Source organism: Magnolia sinica, chromosome 4, assembly GCF_029962835.1.
Source record: "Magnolia sinica isolate HGM2019 chromosome 4, MsV1, whole genome shotgun sequence".
Classification (NCBI taxonomy): domain Eukaryota; kingdom Viridiplantae; phylum Streptophyta; class Magnoliopsida; order Magnoliales; family Magnoliaceae; genus Magnolia; species Magnolia sinica.
This window is the reverse complement of record NC_080576.1, coordinates 60,633,872-60,657,199: the sequence shown is the minus strand read 5'-3', so window position 1 is coordinate 60,657,199 and position 23,328 is coordinate 60,633,872. Positions and strand designations below refer to the sequence as shown.

Sequence of the window (23,328 nt, the reverse complement as noted above, 5' to 3'; positions counted from 1 at the left end):
TTTCCCTTCATCTAGGTCTGTGTGACCTAATCAATAGGTTGGATGACAAATAAACATTATAGTGGGCCCTGTGAAGTTTTTAATGGTGGGCGTTCTATCACTATTTCCTTATATTGGGGTCCACCTGAGATTTGGATCTGCTTCATTTTTTGGACCATGCTTGAGAATGATATGAAAAAGCTGATGAACAACTTGGATTATAGCACATACATCGAGGTGGGCCCCACAATCAGGGCAACACCCATTAATGTGACCTATAACACCTAATCCGCTCCCAGTGGAGGTGGATTGCCTGTGAAACCCTTTGGCAAGAGGTTCCTGCACTACTAACTTAGGTAGGGACCACGATAATGTTTGTGAGAAATCCACCTAGTCCACTTGTTTTGCTTTGTACATCCAAGTAGGAATGATCTTATCTATGGCTTAGACGGCATCATTGTTGTCAAATCGCATATGCGATCGTGTGCGATTGCATATGCCTGTGCACCTATGCGGTCGCATATTTTATTTTATTTTATTTTTTAAATTTTTTCGAATTTTTTTTTTTTTAAATCCAAAAAATAGGGAGAAATTAAGAAAAAAATGAATAAAATTTAAGAAAGTAGGGGGAACTTTCTTAAGTTAATAGATAAATAATTTTATATGCCCTTGGCCCTTACAATACATTTAATTTAAGTAAAATAAAACCAATTACATAATGAATTAAATATTAAGTCATCATTCATCAACAATTCAACATTCTACAATATAGTTAACAAATATCAACATTCAACATTTAATAGTACAGTCAATAATCAACATCAACACACTTAGTAAACAAAATGAAGAAGTTATTTATTTATTATTTATCTAATCATATATTATATACATTGATCTATTTGCCATTGTGACATTTGATCACCACCACCATTGTCATCATCACCATCATCATCCGAGTCATCTCCTTCTTCCACATACACTTCTTCTTCTTCTTTCGTTTCTTCATCACTATATGTACTAATACTTCATCAACATCCAATGGTGGATCTTCAGCTTGATCATTATCATTTCCTTCTTCCATCTCCTCAATTTTTTTAATAGGTTGACGGCTACTACTCGCCCCCTATCTCCCCCCATCCTTCGTCTTCGAGTGATACCTTCTCTAAGTGTCGATCCGTATGCGGCATCTTCAACTTGCTCCCATGTCAGGTCCTCTCCAACAAATACTGGGTCCTCTGTCTCTACGAGCCACTCGTTATCTGCATCCAACTCATCTAAATAGATATGGTCAAAGAAACCAAATTTTTCTTTCATAGTTTGGAATTGTTCTCGCAATTTTTGATTATATTGGACGAAAAACAAGTCGTTGAGCTTTTTTTGCTCAAGGTGATTCCTTTTCTTGTTATGAATCTGCATGAAAGAAAGCGTATTTGACATTAGCTATTTAGGTGATTAATTTAGCTTATGCCTTAGTCCTTGCACTAAAAAAATTGAACTTTACAATTACTAAACTTACTGCCTCGAATGTGCTCTAATTACGCTCGTGACCACTGACAGAACACGTGAGTCCAAAAATCCTCATATCGAGCTTCTTTAGAGTTTGATCCTTCCTGTTCGGGTCTACTCCATAGGCAGCCCACCAGTCAACTGAGAAAAACAGTTTAAGTAGGTTAGAGTCACTTTGCAGATTAGATTGTAAAAAAAACTATTTGTAAGACACTAAGACTGACATTCATAGTATTTACTGGGTAATTTCATTGTTCGATCCTGATGACGATATCCCTTGAGAATATTCCCTCACTTTTTGTATAGAAGTCCAGTAAAGTTGAGATCCTGTCCTGTTCTTCTCTATTTGGAATCATTCTTTCAAACACATCAATAAATCCATCCATATGCATAGTAAGTGCTTTTGCTGGATTAACATAAGTGAGTAAACAGGCCGGGTTAAGGATGTAAGCAACCGAATACAATGGAGAGGACATTTAGCTGCCCTATCTTCTATCTATAATATCTATAATTAGCTTGTAATTATGGTCTCTATAGTTAAAATGGTTCATGATCTTATTTTTTGCCATCTCCATCGCATCATATATGTAACCCATTGCAGGCTTCTCATCCCTGTCCACCAATCGCAACAGAATGACTAAGGGCTCAGATGCTTTTAGCGCCTTTACCACTTATGTCCAAAAACTTTGCGAAAGGATTGTTTGTTGAACCTGTTTCCCTTCAGCCTTCTTTGACCAAGGCCCACTTGTAAAATCGGCTGATACCACAAAGCTTCTAAGTTCTGATTTTTTTTGCATGTAATCTTTGTAGTGTTAAAAAGGCTATAACGAAACGGGTGACTGTTGGACGTAGCAAGTTACCCCCAATGTGTTTTCTCATTCGACTGAGAAGAAGGGCATGCTTGTACATAAAGACCATGATTCTTCTAGCTCTTGCAATCACATTTATAAATAACCTATCTATATCTTTTAACATAAGATTAACACAATGGGCCACACATGGGGTCCAAAATAAACGACGCCTCCTGTGTGTGAATGACCTGATGTATCCACGGACTTCAAGAACATTGTCCTAGCTGGACAATTTACCAAAAAGTTAATGAGAGACCGACCGAATCTATCGATCCATCCATCGGCCATTAGTGAATACGCATATGTTTTCCACGATTCCTTATATTCAATCATAAAGGATTGTGTATATTTAACTTCAGTTTTCAGGCATGTCTCCCTCATTTCATGATATGAAGGAGGTTTAAGCCCAGATCCAAATTGACCTATAGCCTCAATCATTACTTTGAAGCTTCTCGATTTAACGGCGCTGAAAGCAATGTTGGTTTGGTAAAATCACTTAGCAATATATTGAATAGTGGTTTTCCTATATTTTTATTTATACCGGTTCTCTAAAGTTGTTTGAGCTGACCCTTTGCTGCAACCCCTTTTATTGATCACATCCTCGGGGTGTGGTCTATACCATCTATCCATGGGCCCATGCCCTCGGGCTATTTTCGAAACCGTTGGTTGTACTTGTGGTCTAGACCAGCTTGTTGAAGTAGGGGGAGTGAGACTGGCTTCATCTACATAAACTATGTTTATATCTTCATATGTCTTGTTCCAAATATTCTTCGTGATGTAGGGCACCATCGCATCTCTTTCTTGATTGTTTTTTCATATACTCCATGATCTCCCTTCGGATTTTTGGAATAATTTTGTCTCATGCTTTTGCATTTGACCCCAGTAAATGTGCAAGGTGTTGCTTGTACCTTGCAATGCCACCGGAACCCACATACTTACATAACTCACATACTATGTGAGTCTTATCCGAAATACTACGATGGTGCCCATACTTCCAACCCAGGTTATTCGACTTGAGTTTCAAAGAGGAAGATTGAGAAGAAGACATTATGTTGGTGGTGTGTGTATTGATTGTAAATTGTAACTTGCTACTTGCTAGTACTAAAAAGTAAACTAAAAACTAAAGTAAGAGACTAAGTAGAGAGAGAGAGAGAGAGAGAGAGAGAGAGAGAGAGAGAGAGAGAGAGAGAGTTACACTTACACTTGTAGTAAAAGAGAGGGGGATAGAGAGAGATTTACACACAAACACAATTACAATTACAAATTTACAAAAACACAAATTCTTCACTTCTTGTCTTCAATTTTGCCTTGACCCTTGAGTCTTGAGTCTTGATTCTAGAATATTGTAGACTTGTAAGTTGTGTTGTAAGTTGTTACTTGTAAGTAACAAAGTAACAAATTAAAAAAAATATTAGAACTTAGAACTTGGAAGAAACTCTACTCTAATAAATTTAACTTGCAACTTGTAATGTAAGTTGAGTCTCTTGAATGTAAAGAAACTTTAAACGAGAGAGATAGAAAAAGAGAGTGGTGGGTGTGTGAATATGATTATGAATTTATCATTTTTAGAATTTGGAAAAATTAGAAAGAGAGTTCAATGGATGGAGCTTGGTTGTCTCGTCTCTTGAATCTTGATTCTTGAATCGTTGTAGTTGTAGTTGTAGTTGTCCCTTGATTGAAACTTTAAACTTGAAATAAATATGGATGGAGTGGAGCTTGGGGCTTGAAATTATGTAAGAGAGAGTGTAAGAGAGTAGAAAATAGAGATAAAGAGAGAGAGAGAGAGAGAGAGAGAGTTTGAACTTTGAGTGCATGTAGGAGTGTTTAGAATCCCATTTTATAGACAAAAAAACAAGATTTTTTTTTTTTAAAATAAAAAAATTCTCGACAGTCAGGAAACGGTCAGATTTCTGACCATTGGCGAATATGCGATTGCATATGCTGTATGCGATCACATACATCACATATGCGATTGCAAATTCTTGCACATGTGGCATATGCGATCTCATATGTGCAGAAATCTCATATGCCACTGTTGAATATGTGATTTCTGCTTCAATGTGCGGATATGTGATCGCACATGACAACACTGGATGGCATATGAATATCATGGTGGACCTCAGCAAAGTTTCAACGGTAGGCATTTCCTTACCCACTTTTTCTTGTCCTGCGCCAAACTTGAATTTTGGATTTGTCACATTTTTGGGCTCATGTCCTAACATGATCCGACAAAACGGATGGATGGGGTGGATTTCCCATGATCATGCTATTTTTTTTTCTAGTTCATCCAAGTTTTAATGACCTTATGTATGGTTTGGATGGCATACGAATATCAAGGTGGACCTTAGGAAAGTTTCAACGGTAGTCATTTCCTTACCCACTTTTTCTTGTCCTGCGCCAAACTTGAATTTTGGATCTGTCACATTTTTGGGATCATGTCCTAACATGATCTGGCAAAACGGATAGATGGTGTGGATTTCTCATAAACATCATGGGGGCCCACGTAGCTTCTCACTGCAGAACTAACTGCAAAGGGTTCAGCAGGCAATTTGCGTCATTGTACTTGGATTGCGTGTTGTAGAACAGGCACCAAGGTCGGTGTCATGTTTACGTGGGAAAGTTTACACGGGCCCACCGTGATGCATGTCTAATGTCTACACTGTCCATCCATTCTTTTAAACATTTTAGGGCATGAGTGCAAAAAATGAGGTAGTTCTAAAGCTCAAGTGGACCATAGCACAAAACAACGGCTACCATTGAAAACTTCCTAGGGGCCACAAAAGTTTTGGATCAAGCTGATATTTAGGTTTTCCCGTCATCCAGGTCCATGTGACCTTATGAACTAGTTGGATGGCAAATAAACATCAAGGGGGGTCCTGGGAAAGTTTCAACGATGGGCGTCATTATCCACATTGCTTTCTACTATGGTCCACCTTGAGCTTTGAATCTGCCTCGTTTTCTAGATCATACTGTAAAATGATCTGGAAAAATGGATGGACGGTGTGGATATAAATCATACATGTGGTGGGGCCGTCAACACTTCCTACGTCCTAACACGTTTTCCATCGGGGCTATGAGAATCTCTCTCGTGCGATGACAGTGTGGCTTCCAATTTTAGAATGGTGAGCAATTAGTCCTTGCGCACCGGTGCATAGGCGATCATTTCTGTGTGTGTGTGTGTGGGTGGGTGGGGTGTGGTGTGGTGTGGTCCCTATAGAAAGGACATAATTGAAGTACTGTACTTCTAAGTTCTATAGAAAGGACATAATGGAAGTACTTCTAAGTCCTAAGAATAGATCTGCCACCATGGAAGTTGCATTCCAAAAGGTCAAGGGTAGGGTCATCTATCAGGCTAGGGCATCGATCTGTTCAAGGGATGTAGGGGGTTAATGGGTTCTTTGGGTTTGTGCCGTAATCCGTTGTTGTTGGAGTGGGATGACCTTTCATCATTCTTCTCTCTTTTTCCCCCAATGTTGTATCAGTTTCTCTCTCTTAATAAATTCTATAGTCAGGCTGTTGGTTTGTGCAACTAAGACCTAGCTTCTAGATGAAGTCCTTCCTAAAATGCTCTTAAACAGAACTTCCTCTTGCTAAAAAAGATGCTGAGCTTTTTCTCTACAAATATGTTGAGATATTCTGAAGCATTATTTGCTTGCAAGTCTTCAACACTTCTATATAATTTTCCTCTAGAAATATGTTAAAAGAAAATCTGAAATGTTATTTGCTGCACAACCTTCAACAATTATATATCATTTCAAGTAAATTGCATTTTTCCTTGTTTATAAATGCTGAAAGGTTGCTAATTGTATCAGGCCCATTGGGCCCATGTCCATGTAATAAGGCCCATAGGCCCATTCATGTTTTTACTATTAGAAATAATAGTAGAGGGCCGGGGTTTCAATAGACACTAAGCATCTCATGTTTTTGGTCTCTCCTCTATCCCTCTCTCTCATTGTTTCTCTCTTCCATCTTTCTTCTTTTTCTTTCTTCTTCTTCTTCTCATTGTAGCTTCTCATAGGCCCTCAAGATTAGCACCATGTAACCGTTTAACAATAAATGAATTCAAGCATATTCTCTGAGAAAAAAGAGTGCTCAGGCAAGAGAATAGCTCAAGTGGGTCTTGGCAGTGAAGGATTAAGTGAAAAAGGAAATTTTATGTTGTAACTGGGGCTGTGGAATTTGGGCCACAATGCTGCATGCTTTTGTGCTACCCCTGGATTGTACCTAGGATCCCTAGTTTTTCCTGCATAATACTTAATTATAAGTTTTCTATGAGCTTGAGTTCATATCTTGTTTGTGCAAACTTTTGTTGATTAGTTTATAAGCTGACAGAGAAGGTGGTCCTATGCCTGAATTATTATGACAAAACTATATGCAGTTGTAGGTTGGATGTCACATTCATCAAACTAGATGATTGAGTTATTTGTACTCCATTGTAGCCTTCTAATTGTAAATTGCATGATCAAGCTAATGGTTGAATTATTTGTAAAATGCTTCGATAGGAATGATATACACTGAATTTTCTTTTGGTTTTCAGGTCTATTACAAGTTCAACAACCTATCATTACTTTGGGAGCCAATGATGCTCATTTCTGGATTCTTCTTTCTGTTTGTTGCCTGTATTGTATATGTGCATTCTGATATATCAATCTCCAAGTCCTCTGCATCTTACCTGGCTAAACTGCAGTGGGAAGAGGTATGAAAAATGTCAAGTTACATACTTTATGAAAGGATTCATAAAATAATTATACATTTAACACATTATGTGCATATTAAAAGCTTGCTTGATTTTGTCAACATATTGAGTGATTTTTGTTCAATGAAAATTGCAACAATATAAATTATCCATTTCTTACACTCAAATTATCTTCCCTTCTTCCAATTGACCCTTTTATTATCATTTCATGTGGAAGGCTAAAAAGCATTATGATTGGATAGAATTTTTGTGGTAAAACAACTGAGCGTTTTTGCGAATAGTTTGATTGTGGTGGGGTAGTTTCTTTTGTTTGTCATTTTAATAACACAGCTCATTGGCAATATAATCATGTCAGAATAAAATTGATTGCATGTATAATTTTCCTCCATACTCAATTTTGTCTTTGGATTTCGTAACTTGACTCCAGAATTTTAAGAACCTAAGGATCAAGTTCAGATGAAGTCTTGAGGCAGGAATTTTCTTTTAATCCAAAGAATTTTGAAATGATTTTTTAATGAGCATCTGAGTAAATTACGTTTTCTTTAAATAAAATTGGTCACTTTATTTACTTTGCTGAAAACTTCAAGTCGTAAAAAATAATCTATTTAATTTAGAAGATATTATTTGTATTTTGTTGTTATTTAGATTACAACTTACTATGCCGTAATTTACATTTTCTTTCTTGAACAGATTTTGTATCTTTGTGGGTTAACTACGTACATAATGACACTAAATGTAGAGTTAAATATCAAGCGGAAATAGTTGTGCCTGTTAGTTATGTGCTATCTTCGGCTCCTTACCTGTTTTGGAACTACTGAGTAATGCTGGACAAGTCATTGATTATGGTTCACCTTGTAGCTTTCTGCTTACACCTAATGGCTCTTTAGCATTTCTGTCAAGTTGAAATCAACTTTAACATAGTGATGTTCTTTCTATACGTAACAAAATGAATTCCATTCTACTTAGAAATAGGGGTGTCAATGGGCCAGGCTTGGGCCTGTGAAAACCAGAATTTTGAATAGGCCTGTACCAAAACAGTTTAAAATCCGTGCCAAGACGAACCCCAGACCTGGCCCGGTAACAGCCCTACGTAGAAATGACACATTAGAAGACCCTTATACTCTTTGGGTCTCTCAATATAAATAGGTTGATTATTTTGCTCATTTATCATCCAGAAAGGTGAAAAAAACTCTTAAAGTTGTTTTGTGGTTTTCAAGGGAGTTTGGCTTTCACAATAACCAAGAAGAAGATTCTTTGGTCCCTTGATTTGCAAAGTAGATCATGTCATTGGTTTGTACTTAATGGTACTGCTGCAAACTCTATACAACTGATTAACAATTAAAAGAGAACATGTGGCTGGAACCTCTTCTAGTGACCTCAAAAAATGTGTTACTGTCACTGTATTGGGGCCTGTTCAGATATGCTGAGTAACTTGGGATGCTGGGAAGTTTTTCTGGAAAAACTCATTAAATTTTTTATTTTTGTTTTTTTGGAAAGACAACTGGAATTTTATTAAAAGCATCGAGATGGCGCAACAACTACAATGCAGTCAAAAGAGACATTACAACCCAAGAATAAAAGCAAGATCACGGGCTTCCTGGTCCTTCATCTAAGAAGCCAACTACACATGAGAACCTTACCCTTGCTATACACCTCAATTGCCGATGACTTCGAATTCCGGAAGCATCTACCATTTCTTTCCCCCACAACACCCAAAAGACCCACTAACAAGGCTAATCTCTAGCATACCTTTCTTTCCTTAACCCACCCCATGCCATGCCAAGAGGAGGTTCTTGATTGCAGCCAAACAGGTTAAGTAGGGATTGCCACAGAATCGGGGTGTAAAGGCAGTGAAGGAAGACCCTCTTTCTTAACCCACCCCATGCCATGTCTACAGTTTCCACGCCCTTCATATGCACCAAAGATCTTTTCTACAGATTGTCTATAGTCAACACCCTCTTTCTTCCCATTAGCTAAGCCCAAGCGGCCACCTTTGGTTGTGCCCTGTAAGGCCATACATAAGATGTACAAGCATGCACCTCTCCCGCTATCGAGGGCCAAACCATGTTGTAGAATCAGCGAATTGAGAAACATCTCGATTTTTCACCTTCCACACCCTTCTGTCTTGCTCGTCCAGCACTGACAGACAACTTTGGAGAAGCCTCTGAAGCTTCATGAAGTCCTTTATCTCCTCGTCGAGCAAATTGTTACAACATAGAGGCGTCCAGATAGCACATTTCCCATTGATGGTAAAGCATTGGGATATGGGGATATTTTTTCCTAGTGCTAGACTCACCAATATTGAGAACATGGCCCATAGTGGCTTCTCCCCTAGCCAAGCGTCCTCCCAAAATCGAACCTTTTCCCCATTACCTATAACAAATCTGATGCCTTTGCTAAAATGGCCTGTCAAGTGAGAGACCGACTTCCAAATACATGACGCCCTGTATAGAGATGAATTTTGAATCCACCAACTGCCTTGGCATCCATACTTTCTTGCTGTTAATAGGTGTGGGCCATACCATTGTAGGCCCACCTATTTCCATTTTATTATATTTTCCATTATTAGAGGTTTGGGACATGGGGGTATTTTTGCTTTTGTTATTAAAGGATATGGGGGTATTTTTGCTTTTGTTACTTAAAGGACTTACTCATCATTATTCATAAAGTTGAATATAAAAGGGGGGGGGGGAACATGTGGACTATTTAAAACCCTAACCCTTCTTTTTCTCAATTAAGTTTACATGGTATTAAAACGTAGTTGATCTGGGATTTGTTTCTCTTTCTTTCCTTTTCTTCTTCTATTTCTTCAAGGTGGGTTGTTAAAGCATTTGAGGACGTGTAGTATAGTGGCAAGTTTTACATGTCAGCTTTAGTTAAGGTATGCTGGCCCCCGAAGAAAAGTACCGACTCTTCCATCTTGCGAGCTTCCTTTTAATCCTTTTTGCTACCCTACCCATAAATGCTTCGTAGATTTTCCAATGCAAAGAGGAATACTGAGATATGTTGAAGGGAAGGATCCATCTTACATCGGAAGACTTCCACCAGCCTTGCCTCCTCCTCGTGCATCTGGATGCCCAAGATCTCGCTCTTGATGATGTTGACTTTCAAACCAGGTCACCTCAAAACATTTGATAATCTTCTTCAGGTTGTCCACCATAGTTAAGCTGGCATCACAAAGACAGATGGTGTCATCGGGGAACTGGAGATGAGAGATCGAAGGGCCCTCGTTCACCACCCGAAAGCCACAAATGAAGTTAGCTTCCCGTCCTTTTTCCTGCATCCTTCCAAAGGTGTCAGTCACCAAGAAAAAGGGAAAAAAAAAGGAGGAAACGGGTCTCCTTGCTGAACACCTCTTGTGCCTTTAAAGAATCAATTGGGGGACCATTAACCAACACCTAGTGTGAGGCCGACCGAAGGCATTCCCGAATCCAACCCCTCCACTTCGATCCTCACCGAACTTGTATATCATGTAATCCATGAAATCCCAGTCTACATGATCGTAAGCCTTCTTTAAATCCAACTTGCACACAGTGCCATTTGCATTTGCCTTGTAGTGACAATCCACACATTCATGGGCAAGGAGAGTGCTCTCCAAAATCTGCCTTCCCTTGATAAAAAGCACTTTGCCGGGACTTCATGAAATCTAGAAGTCAAAGTTTTTGCTAGGATTTAGAGAAGGGTCTGAAATGTCTGAATAATAATTTTGAAGAGACGGCTCAAAAATTGGATCATGCAGTTACTGTTCCTGTGCTGCTCAAAATGCACGTTTGAACGGATGGTTATATGTTCCTTTGAAATATCCAATGCACTCTTGTTTTTGGTTGCATCAATCCCTGCCCTTAAAAGGTGTCCATGTTACACCAAGCCATATATACTACTACTTTTCTTCCTATTTGAGGAGCCATTTGGGATCTTGATGCTGTTCAGTGTGTGATTAAATGGTACCCATGATTTTTTATTTTTTAATATATATATATATATATATATATATATATATATATATTAAATGATACCCATGATTGGCTCAGTAGCTCATCTTATTGTGGCATGCTATCATTTATATTTTTCTAACGAGGAAAGTATCATATAGGTTGGATATGCTTCTCTTTGAGAAACACATTGTGGGCTTACAGTAAATTTTGTTCTAACATTATGTTTATCTGGTAATAGGTGCAAGCAACAGTTCAGCAGGTCCAGAATGTCATTAATCGCTGTTTATCTGTCCATGATAAGCTAGAGGCATCATTACATGATCTTTCTAGGATGGGAGATGTTCAAGCTTGTAAAGCAGCTCGTAAAGCTGCCGATGGGTTGTTGAAAGAATATGCAAAAGAGTTGAAGCCCTTGCTGGTGTTCTTGCAATCATCTCCACAGGCTGCCCATATACTGCCTAAGGTTTGATTGCTTTCTGATAGAAGTTTCTTCCATGCTTTTGTTTTTTGCAAGCTGATTGTTGACTTTGGTTCTGTTTGGATGTTAATCTTCAAAGAAGAAGGCAAAAAAAAAAGAAAAAAAAAAAAGAAAAAAAAAGAAAGAAAGAAAGAAAACAATTTCAGAATATTGTAGGCCCTGAGGCACCAGCTAGTCCCACCTTGTTTTGTCGGAAAACTTAAAAGACTACCATTTCTCTGAATGCAACCGGGTAAAATGATGATGTTTGTGAACTCAAAAAGAAATAGCATTTGTGTTTTGCAGGAAAGTTCTTGCAACACTAAGGTTCAGGTTGAGCTGGTGCCACAGGATCCCTTCATAAATCTTTCTTTAAAAAAAAATAAAAAAATTTAATCTTATTTTTTCTTCTTTTTTAAAGTTTTGCTCCAAATTGGCCCTTATGTTATCATCATAAACTCTGGAAATAGCAAATACGCTTATGATATTGACACCTTAGCTTGATTGGCAAGTATTACAGGTGTGACATAGAAGCTGTTAGATCAATATACGGGTTCATGATATTTGAAAATCTTTGTTGAGTTCTACAAAAGGCCACTGTATTCCTCTGTGGTGGATTATCATTGAACTGGCAAATAGCTAAAAAAGTTGGACCTCTCTTAGTAGCGAACATATTATTGTGCCTCCTACCCTTCCATATCACAACTGATCTATTTTCAAATGTATAAAAGGTGTGATGCATGGCAGAAGAAGTTATAGAAGGAAAAGTAAAAGAAAGAAGCTATAGAAGAAAGAAGAAATAGGAGAAGAATCACACCATAGAATTTAAAGAAATTGCTTTCTATTTTTTGTTTTTCTAATTTTTTTTTTCCCTCTACAAGCATCTCTTCTCTAAATGTGGAAGGCAGATCACCCATCTCCAGTATGCGGATGACATGCTTCTTTTTTTTTTTTTGGTGTGTGTGTGTGTGTGAAGTGAAGGACTTTGTGGACAACCTCGGGAAAATTCTGGTTTGCTTTGAAGTTGTCTTGGGTTTGAAGATCAATGTGGCAAAATCTGAATTGCTAGGAGTGCATGTTGATGGAGGCAACCTAGAATGTTTTGCTACCATATTCCGGTGCAATTTTGGTTTATTAGGATTGCCTTTGTGTATAGGGAAACCAGCTAAGCACCTATGGGACAAGGTGATTGAAAGAATAGAGAGGAAGTTGGCCTCATGGAAGTGCCACTATTTATCTATGGGAGGTTGTTTTGATTCTGTTGAACGCGGATTTCGCTAACATGCCCATTTATTTCATGTCCCTATTTAAATGGCCTAAGTCTATGTTGGACAAGTAGGAAAAAGATGAGAAAAACTTTTTGTGGAATGGTGCAAGTGACAGAAGGAAGTTCCATCTTCTTAGATGGGATGGGGTTTGTTGGCAAGTTACTGCGTGGTTGGTGAAATGAATATGGCGATTTGGTGTGGAGGAAGGAAGGCTTTGGAGGTAGTCGATAGCTGCTTGCAAGTATGACATGCAAAAGGGTAGTTGGTTTGTGAGAAACTCTTTGCTTTATAGTGCTTCGGCCGTATGGAAAGCAATGGTGGCTATTGAACATTTGGTCTGGCTCGGGATCTCCTTTAGGCTTGGTATCGGAACCCATATACGCTTTTGGACAGATCCCTGGTGTGGTGGCTTTGCGCTTCAAGTTCCCTTTTTGAGGATCACCCGGCTTACTCTTGATTGCTACGTTTGTGTGGCGGATTGTTTCTCTATTGTTGAGGGAGAGGTGGTATGAGCCCCTCCTTGTCACAGAAGCTTGTTGGAGGGTGTGATAGATGAGGTTGCTTACCTTTTAGACTTTCTCAAGAATGCTAGGCATGCAGTCCTTGAAGAAGACTCAATTTATTGGTCAAGGAATCATTTTGGAGAGTTCTCGGTAAGTCCTTCAAGCTGATTTTGGAGTCTCCCTCACAATCGTGTCCACAACACCCATTTCAATATTGGTTCTACACAGCCCCTCCTCACATGGCGGTCTTTGTTTGGCTGGTTGGCCGAAGAGGATTCTTACAGTGGACAATCTTCAGAGGAGATTTTTAGTTCTCCCTAATATATGCTTGATGTGTAAGGAAAATGGGGAGTCGATTTACTTCTTCATCCATTGTCCCTATGCGCATAGAGTGTGTGATGCAGGACACATGATTTAATGCTAGCATGCAACGTGGAGACTATGAAAGAGTCCATAAAGTAATTCAATTAACAAAAGATGCTAACCTACCAATTAATTAAGAGTAAACAATAGGAAATAAAATCTGATTTAACCTAAATCACAAGTCCACATGTGAAGAAATCACATTAATCAATTAAAACTAGGACCGATGGAAGGATAGAACTTCCAATTTAGCATAGACACGTTCCACACTCAATAGACAAATTTGTATGTTTTATGATTTAGAAGGTTGTAATGGAAGGGAAAAGAGGAAGACAAGAAGAAGAGAATACCTTTCGAAGAGGAGAGAGGAAGGATGTAGGACGAAGAATACCTTTTGAAGAAGAGGTGAAGGATGTACCTTGGAATCCACCACCAAACAAGCTTCTACCCTTTCACAATTTAATTGGAAGGGAGGTTTTTTATTTATTTTAAATAAAAAAAATCCTAAAAAATAAGGAGGAAAATTCCTTCACACAAGAGAGCTCCACTCTTTTTTTTTTTTTTTTTCTCAATAACACTACTAGGGTTGGAACTCTCTCTCTCTCTCTCTCTCTTAAAATGTGCTTTATTAAGAAAAAATTCAGAATTAAAATCCAGCATAATTACAACTATGTCACTCACTTAAGTAAAGTGGCCCATCGCCCAAAATAAGAAAACTAAAACGTATACTGTTAGTCTCAACGATTAAATAACTCCTAAAAATAACAAAAACCATAAAGAAAGCAAGATCAAAGTCCAAGCGGCCTAGATATAAAAGATCTAATGACCCGATGGCCTGATCAACAAAATCCAATGGTTGGATCGACACGAAATAGAAATCCTATGACTAAAATAGTCTACTAAGCAGCCCACATGCATCATCTCAAAGTGAAGTCTTCTTGATGCACGTCCAATGCATGTGGGGTCTTCAAAATGGCCTGGCGGGCCCCATCTGGAACACGTCTCCCATCCACAAGGAAAGTTGCGCTGATGTGGGTGGTCGTCTCCGTCTCTAGTAGACCTGAGTAGGTCCTCTGATGTCCCCATCAATTCCCCTCAGCTGAGGAGATTTCGCCTCTGGAGAAATAAAGCTGTAGTGATGCTCGAGGAGATCCGGGTCTCGTCGTTGAAGCTTTGCCTTTGTGATCTACATACTGTTTGATTTTGGTCTGCCCTTCCACTTGACAAGGTACTCCTGGTAACCGCCATGTCGTGTGAAAACCGCTTCTTCATCTAATATATCCTTCATCTCCTCTCTTCTCATAGGTATAGGTGGTACGGATGGTAAAGGTTGAGAATAGGGGTTAGGTAATGGCCATGAGTTTTGGGATAGGTCTGGGGCATCACCATGAAAGTTCATGTGAGGGTTAGGGGAATGCCCAAGAAACAGTACAAGATCTTTCACATTAAATGTGGAATTGATACCCATGTTAGGTGGAAGATTTATCAAGTAAGCATTCAAACCCAGTCTTTTCAAGATTTTATATGGTCCAGTGTTATGGGCCTGTAATTTTTTTATGGTTTTCCGTGGAAACATTTTTGGATGTATTTTAATCATGACTTAATTACCCATAACAAACTCTTTAAAATTATGGCGTGAGTCAGCAATCATTTTGTATGTTTCATTACTTGTATTGATTCTTTTTCTAATCTCCACATGCAAGTCATGCATATGTTGTGTAAATGCGTGTGCAGACTCCGAAGGCCTATGAAACATAGACATGGGTATGCAATCTACACGGGTCGTAGGCTCATCTACTTGTATTTCCAAATCTACTTCCTCCCCAGGACTCATTTGATCGTGATGAAGGTTTGATAGAGTCAATGTGTGAATGTCTCGCACGGGTATAAGCTCATCCGGTATGTCCTCTGGAATAACAACACTGGACTCGTCCAATACCGGAATCACCTTAGATGATAACTCTACACTAACCTTAGGTGTAACCTCAGGTGGCATCTCCATAATAATCTTAGGTGTGACCTCACTTGCCACGTGTGCATACAACGTCAAATCAGTTTTAGTCTCTCTTTTAGACTCTTTGGCACTAACTATAGGAAGAGACTCAAGCTGGAGTTTCATCACATCTTCAGGACCACATGTCTTGATGTCTTCCTTTTTAGGGATGCTTTTGGGCGGGAGAGACTTCAAGACAATCTTTTTGCCTCCATACAGAAACGAACACGTATTCGAGCGACCGAATAGTGTTGCGTCTATGTCATACAACCAAGGCCTGCCCAAAATGATGTGGCCTATACAATGTTGTTAAATCGCATATGCGATTGTATGTGATCAACATATGCTGTTCGCATATGCGATCGCACAATCGCATATGCCATGACATTTTTTTTTTTATAAAATAATAAAAAATCCAAAAAAATGGAAAAACTTGCCTAATTAGTACACATGATTGGATTAAGTTATTTTACTTATTTCATTATAGTTCGAGTGTTTCATTAAGTTATATATATTTAATTACTTATATTATATTATATAAATTTTAACAAAACAATCAAGCTACATTAAAAGAGAACTACTTATTATAAGCTTCGAGCAAAGAAATTTTACTGATAGCTTGAAACAACTTACAAGTTATAACTTACATCTTAATTTACAAAAAGTAAACACAACTTTTAAAATTCAAAAAATAAACATACTTGAAGTAATTGTAGTGAGATTAGAGTAAGAGTAAGAGATTTAGAGCTTTGGAGTAGAGAATAGTGAAAATGGAGGGGATATGAGTGCCTATTTATAGGCAAAAGTTCTCCAAATTGAAAAAAATAAAATAAATAAAATTGCTTCCACTCTGATTATTAGGATCGCATATTGGCCGCATATAAAAGTATGCCATGGCATACTTGCCAGGATCGCATATGCCATCATGGCATATGCGATTCGATCCACAGTATGCGCATATGCGATCGCATATGCCCATGTGCGATCACATTTGACAACAATGGGCCTATATCCATAGGCAAAACATCACACCACAATGTGTCCATATAAGAACAAAATTGGATGGGAGTAGGACAACGTTGAGAAACCAGAATTGAAGATGCATCAACCCTTGAGACTCGATAGGGCTGAGGGTGAGGAACGGCTAGCATACCTAATCGGTCCATGGTGCGAGCAGATACTGCATTGATGCAACTGCCACTATCAATGATCACCTTGTAGTTTTTGCCACCACACTTGGCATAAGTGTGGAAAATTGAATTCTCGCGCCAATCGTCACTTTCTACAATCTGACTTAAGGCGCGGCTAATAATTGCAAGTGGCACAATCTCAATTTGATTCCCGACTTGTGACTGGACATCTTCCCTAGTGTCAGGGTTCGCTTGAAGCGAGGCTTCAAGCTGATTGACACGCGTATTGATCATGGTCAATTGAGTTGTGGTGGTCCTATTATATGCTTCAATAGCCGTCAGACGGTTGTTGATAGCGTTAAGGGCCTTAGTAATCTGTTCTAGATTCATAGTGGGATGTAGACCAAAGTCATATCCTGAATGAGTAGGTCTACACAAGGACACTCTAAATGAAACCCTAGGTCCTAGGAGAATGTGATGACAATGAGAGTACTAACTTAGAGATCATGCTAGACATACTAACCAGAAAATTCAGCAAGTCGCTATCCTCAAATCTTATGTTGAAAATTCAGCAAGATAGTAATTCGAGGGTGCCAAACTGAAAATTCAGCACGGGTGTAATCCGAAAATTACAAGCTGAAAATTCAGCAATGTGACAACCAGAAATTACCATGCTGAAATTTCAGCAATGGTATAAGTGGGGACGCGAGCCGATAATTCAGCAATAAGATACTCTAACAAAAATTCAGCAATATGATCCTATATGCAATGAATGCTCTACTAACCCTAGATGTGACTCTAACTTAGACGCAACACAAAAATCCTATGCTAAACCTATGCTTTGATACCAAATTTGATGCAAGACACATGATTTAATGCTAGCATGCAACGTGAAGATTATGAAAGAGTCAATAAAGTAATTCAATTAATAAAAGATGCTAACCTACCAATTAATTAAGAGTAAACAATAGGAAATAAAATATGATTTAACCTAAATCACAAGCCCACATGCGAAAAAATCACGTAAATCAATTAAAACTAGGACTGATGGAAGGATAAAACTTCCAATTTAGCATAGGCACATTCCACACTCAATGGACACATTTGTAGGTTTTATGATTAGGTTTAGGAAATAGAAAAGATATGAAATTAGGAAAATTAGGGTTCATGGGAATTGAGGATTTTGGAATTAGGGTTTCTAGAAATTGGGGAAATAGGAATTGAAGATCTAGTGTTTAAAAGGTTGTAATGGAAGGGAAAAGAGGAAGACAAGAGAAGAATAGAATACCTTTCGAAGAGGAGAGGAAGGATGTAGGATGAAGAATACCTTTTGAAGAAGAGAAAGATGAAGGATGTATCTTGGAATCCACCACCAAACAAGCTTCTACCCTTCCACAATTTAATTGTAATGAAGTGTTTTTATTATTTATTTATTTATTTATTATTTTTTAAATAAAAAACCATAAAAAATGAGGAGGAAAATTCATTCACACAAGAGAGCTCCACTTTTTTTTTTTTTCCTTCTCAATAACACTACTAGGTTTGGAACCCCCCCCCCCCCCCCGGTGCTTTTATAAGAAAAAATTCAGAATTAAAATCCAGCATAATTACAACTATGCCACTCACTTAAGTGGCCCATCGTCGAAAATAAGAAAACTAAAACATATATTATCAATCTCAACCATCAAGTAACTCCTAAAAATAACAAAAGCCGTAAAGAAAGCAAGATCAGAGTCCAAGGGGCTTAGATGTAAAAGATTTAGTGGCCTGATCAACAAGATCCAACGGTTGGATCGACACAAAATAGAAATCCTATGACTAAAATAGTCTTCTAAGCAGCCCACATGCATCATCCCAAAGTGGGGTCTTCCTGATGTACGCCCAATGCATGTGGGGTCTTCAAAATGGCCCGGTGGGTCCCATCTGGAACTCGTCTCCCATCCACAAGGAAAGTTGCGCTGATGTAGGTGGTTGTCTCCGTCCCTGGTACACCTGAGTAGGTCCTCTGATGTCTCCATTAGTGTGGGATCATTTCCTCAACTTGTTGCAGGTTGATTGGATGATGCTGAAATTTGTGGATGAGTTGCTTTGGGTGTGGCATGGCAAAGGAGTTGGCAGATCTGGGAAGGCCATTTGGAGATTGGATGGGCTGGATTTTGCATACACATGAAAGTTTGAAAGTTATCAACTCGGCAGACCTTAACTTATAGTCCAACTGGTTGGACTTGAGACCTTTTTAATTGGCTGATTGGCGGACATTAAATATACAGTTGAAATGCAAAATAAATGCTGGCCCAAATTTAACCAGCGACTGTCCATTAATAAGAGGTTAAGATGGTTTGATAAATTTGATTTCAGAGTTAAGGCCTATTTGCATTGGGACTTGCTATTTGGATAGTTTCATTATGTTAATGTATGACATACAATTTCTAAATGCTTGCCTATCTTACATCACCTCTGATATATCAATTAATATCCTGAGTTAACTCGGCGAATCACCAACCTTGTTATTGGGAGGATCAAACAGAGAAATTAAGCCTTCGAAAAGTTGTTGCTAACAAATATGGCAAAAAAAGAAAGGTGGATACATCTAATGGTGGTGTGAGGGAATGGATCTCACACATTTGAAAAGTCATTAACAAATTTGATGATTCCTGCAATGGGGATAGGAGAGAGATTTCTCATTAAGTGGGTCATATCTTCTTTGTAGGAGTGTGATTCAGTTTGGGCGAGATGCGTGTGTCAGTTAGACATCTCATGTAAAAGTTTCCGAGATTAGTTGGTCTTACTGTGTGAAATTACGGTAAACCGCTCTACTAGAAGTATGAAATTATGTCCAAGTGTCCTAGAGGGGGGTGAATAGGACTTTTCAAATTTTTTTTACTTATTAAAACCAAACAATGCCTAACTTAAAGCAATTTACCGGTCGGGGTAAGTAAAGCAAAGTAACTCTAAGGCTTCTAAGCCAATAGAGGATCTAGAACAACTAGCCTATTGACATAGTGTTTATGAGTGTGTGTGGTATGTGTTTCATATCAATCTTAAACAATCATCTAATTGTGCATCATTATTAAACATTCAAGACATATTAGCATAATTTAATGAATGAGCAAATGACAATCCCAAACATGATCATATATATAGTGGTTCGGCTTTATGCCTACTTTACTCCGGACGGACGCACTCTCTCTCCTAGAGTGTACCGGGTTTCAATTATAGAGAATGCTAGTGTATTGTATTGTGTATTGTAAGTGCATGTGCACACTTCCCTACTCTCCTACGGTGTACTATATGCTTTATCATAATAAAATATTATGTGTTAGGGCAAGCAAGCCTAACACATCATCTCTCCCAAACTCTTCTCCTTCTCTCTCAATATTCTCATCTCTTCTTCACATTATCCCCATCAAATCATTCTCTACTTGGTATCAGAGCAAAGATCCAGGCATTCCACATCCAACAGGTTGAGAGGCGACACGTCACCTTGCTGACGTCAGCGTTGTACGGACGCATGGACTCCGTTTGAGTTAAAAGTTTAGGGGTTTGATAGATTTTGATTTTAGAAGATTTGTCATGATTTTTTCAGAATTTATTGGACCTCATTTCATGGTATTTTGGGCGAAATAGAGAAATTCGAAAATCGGTCCCAGATTCCATTTTTCTTCGATCTATCTCAAATCGGTAAGCTTTTCTTTGGTTTCTTTGCTCAAGATGGACCGAAATCTTCCTCCCAAGCTACCCATGGTTGATTTTTTTACTTATGATCAATGTTTGAGAGGTTTTTAACCTCAAACGGATGTGTGGCTGGGCCGTTTTTCACTCGGTCAGGCCCTTTTTGACTGCGTTTCATGGTATTTTGGATGATTGATATTTGTTTGAGGTTTATCTCTTATTATCTTGAAGGATTGAGTGAGATAGAGTTGTTTGAATCAATCTTTCTTGGCATAGGGGGTCTCTTGGCATAGGTTTATCTCTTGTGGACTCTACTATGGCTGACAAAGGGCCCTCATCTCTTGGCATAGGGTCTCTTGAATCCAACCCCTTGCAGATTACCTCCATTAAATTGAATGGTGACAACTATCTTCAATGGGCACAATCTGTAAAAGTATTTTTAGGAGCCCGTGATAAGTTGTCATATATTTTGGATGATTCCCCAAGCTCTACAGATGTTACCTACAAGTCTTGGACAAAGGAGAATTATCAAGTTATTGCATGGTTGATGAATAGCATGGATTCCTCGATTAGCCACTCAGTGATGTTTTTATCCTCAGCTAAAGGCATTTGGGATACACTTCATGATATGTTCTCGGAATCTCAGAATTTTTCACGGGCATTCCAGCTTATTAAAGAAATTGGTCGGTTTCAACAAAACTCCAGATCCTTAAAAGACTACTATTCGACGCTTCGGGGTATGTAGGATGAGTTGGATGTGTATCAACCTCTTCCTTCCAAATATAAAAAGGATCATGAACATGCTCATAAGCAACGGGATGATACTCGTATCATTCTCTACTTCACTATGAGATTATTTTAAACTAGGTTAACCATGAACCTTTACAACCTACACAAGGTTAAACTAAGGAGCTTACATAAGGCAACCTTAGGTGCTTACACAAGGTCACTTCTAGGAGCGTACACAAGGCAACCTATGCCTACACAAGGCAATAGGTCCTACACAAGGATACTACACATATTCTCCCTCCGGAGGCATACGAAAAGACTTAACGAGTTTGTCAACTCAAACTCTGAATACCAATCCTACACAAGTTAAGGGTTTTAGACTCAATGGACTCTTAATATTTGAAATTGGGCGAGCTCCGTTTTTAGCACATGCTAATGATGATATTCCTTGTGGTGAAGAATCTTCAGTTCCCTTGATCTGCAACAGCTATAGATGCTCCAATGCAAGTCTCCGGTGTTGGGTCAAAGTGTTTTGGTGAATCTTATCTATTGAATGTTGGTCTTTAAGTGTGGATGAAATTCCCAAAAGTTAGGCATTCATAGGATTCCAGCTCAATGATTTGCCAATAAGTGAGTTGCTGGAAGATCCTTGAATGGTGGAGTTTATTCTTGAATTCCATCTATTGATTTTTCAATGATTGCATTTAAGATAGGGTTGAAGGATGAACTCCCATGAGAAAAGGGATTTAAGATGGTGGGTAGTATTCCTATAGCAATAACTCTTAAATCTCACTATTTTTCTCACTAAAGAACCAAGAAAACAAGCCCTCAAATAAATAGGCAAAAATCCCAACGGTAAAAAAACGGGCAGATTTTTGTCAGGATTCGATGTCATCGAAGTCTCCTTCGATGTCATCGAATCTCATTCGATGATATCGAATCCTCACACTAAGATTTTCATATAATAGCTGTATAGATTTGCTCGATGTCATCGAGTGGCGTTCAATGCCATCGAAGGTGACCTTCGATGTCATCGAATGCTGGCTCGATGTTATTGGGATTTTCTTTAAAAACACTTGGAGCATGCTGGATAATTTGGTTCACTTTCTCGATGTCATCGAACGTACTTCAATATCATCAGAATTTGAATTTCAATGCCAACGAAGGCAATTCGATGTCATCGAAGATTTCAAGATTTTTCTTCAAAAACTTGCTAGACAAAACTGGTCCATTTTTTATGTCATTGAACGGTCATTCGATTGCATCGAATTTTGAAATTCGATGTCATCGAACATCGTTCGATTCATTGAGAATTTTACTAATTTTCCTTTTAAGCTTGCTGGACCTTTGAGTGCTCATTTTCGATGTCGTCGAGATAGGTTTGATGTCATCGAGAATTTCTCCAGAATATAGGTTTGGTTGTTGGGCAAAATGGATCACTTTTTCGATGTCATCGAACCGTGTTCAATGTCAGTGAAAGTTGCAGAAAATGTGCCTATTCAGATTTACTTGCAACTTGATTTTTTCTTTTTCTAACCTTACCAAGATGTTTTTCTAGTTGATTTTGGGAAAGATTAGATTACTTTTTAGGGGATTATTACCTGGGGTGTTTTGGTCATGGGATGCGAGGGTTAATTTACCTTTGGAATGCCTTGAACATCTTCACCATGTTGAGTTTTCAATCTTGTAATCTTCATCGTGGGGCTCACTAGACTCTTTTACTCAACCGTCACATTAATTGACAAACAAGGGCACTTTGAATCTCCCCCTTTGTCAATTACGTGACAAAACACCTAGGAAAAACTGAGTTGTGTGTACAATTCAATATTACACAATTTTACAACTCAAACATTACACTTTTACAAGAACATATTTTGTTGCTTGAGCTACTGCTCCCCCTATCTTACTGTATCACCATTATCATCAAACACACATACGCATATAATGTTCGTAATATTGTTCTCCCCCTTTTTGTTAGTCATTGTCAAAGGGTCAGTCTATATAAAGCAATACTACTCTACATAACTGAAGTTGGAGAAACAATCACAATTTAGGCATATCGGAAGATAAATACAATATTCACATAAGTGCAAATAGTATTGGGAATGTAGATTAGAGCACTATGTGAAGATAAATGCCATATAGATATATATCAAAAGGGATGCCCAAAATTGGCATCAAGATATCCAAAGTATCAAAATGTGTCATCATCCAAAACAAAAACATGGCCCCAACCATGGGCATAA

The 23,328-nt window shown here is 38.4% G+C and overlaps 1 protein-coding gene across 1 annotated transcript in view; it reads left to right on the top strand.

Moving 5' to 3' along the window:
* The window catches only part of LOC131243144 (dolichyl-diphosphooligosaccharide--protein glycosyltransferase subunit 1A), a 95,480-nt gene that overhangs the window by 52,208 nt on the left and 19,944 nt on the right, over nucleotides 1-23,328 (top strand). The window contains exons 8-9 of the mRNA XM_058242274.1: nucleotides 6,874-7,032; nucleotides 11,206-11,430. Coding sequence (XP_058098257.1) covers nucleotides 6,874-7,032; nucleotides 11,206-11,430 — 384 coding nt within the window. The remainder of the gene's footprint in view (nucleotides 1-6,873; nucleotides 7,033-11,205; nucleotides 11,431-23,328) is intronic.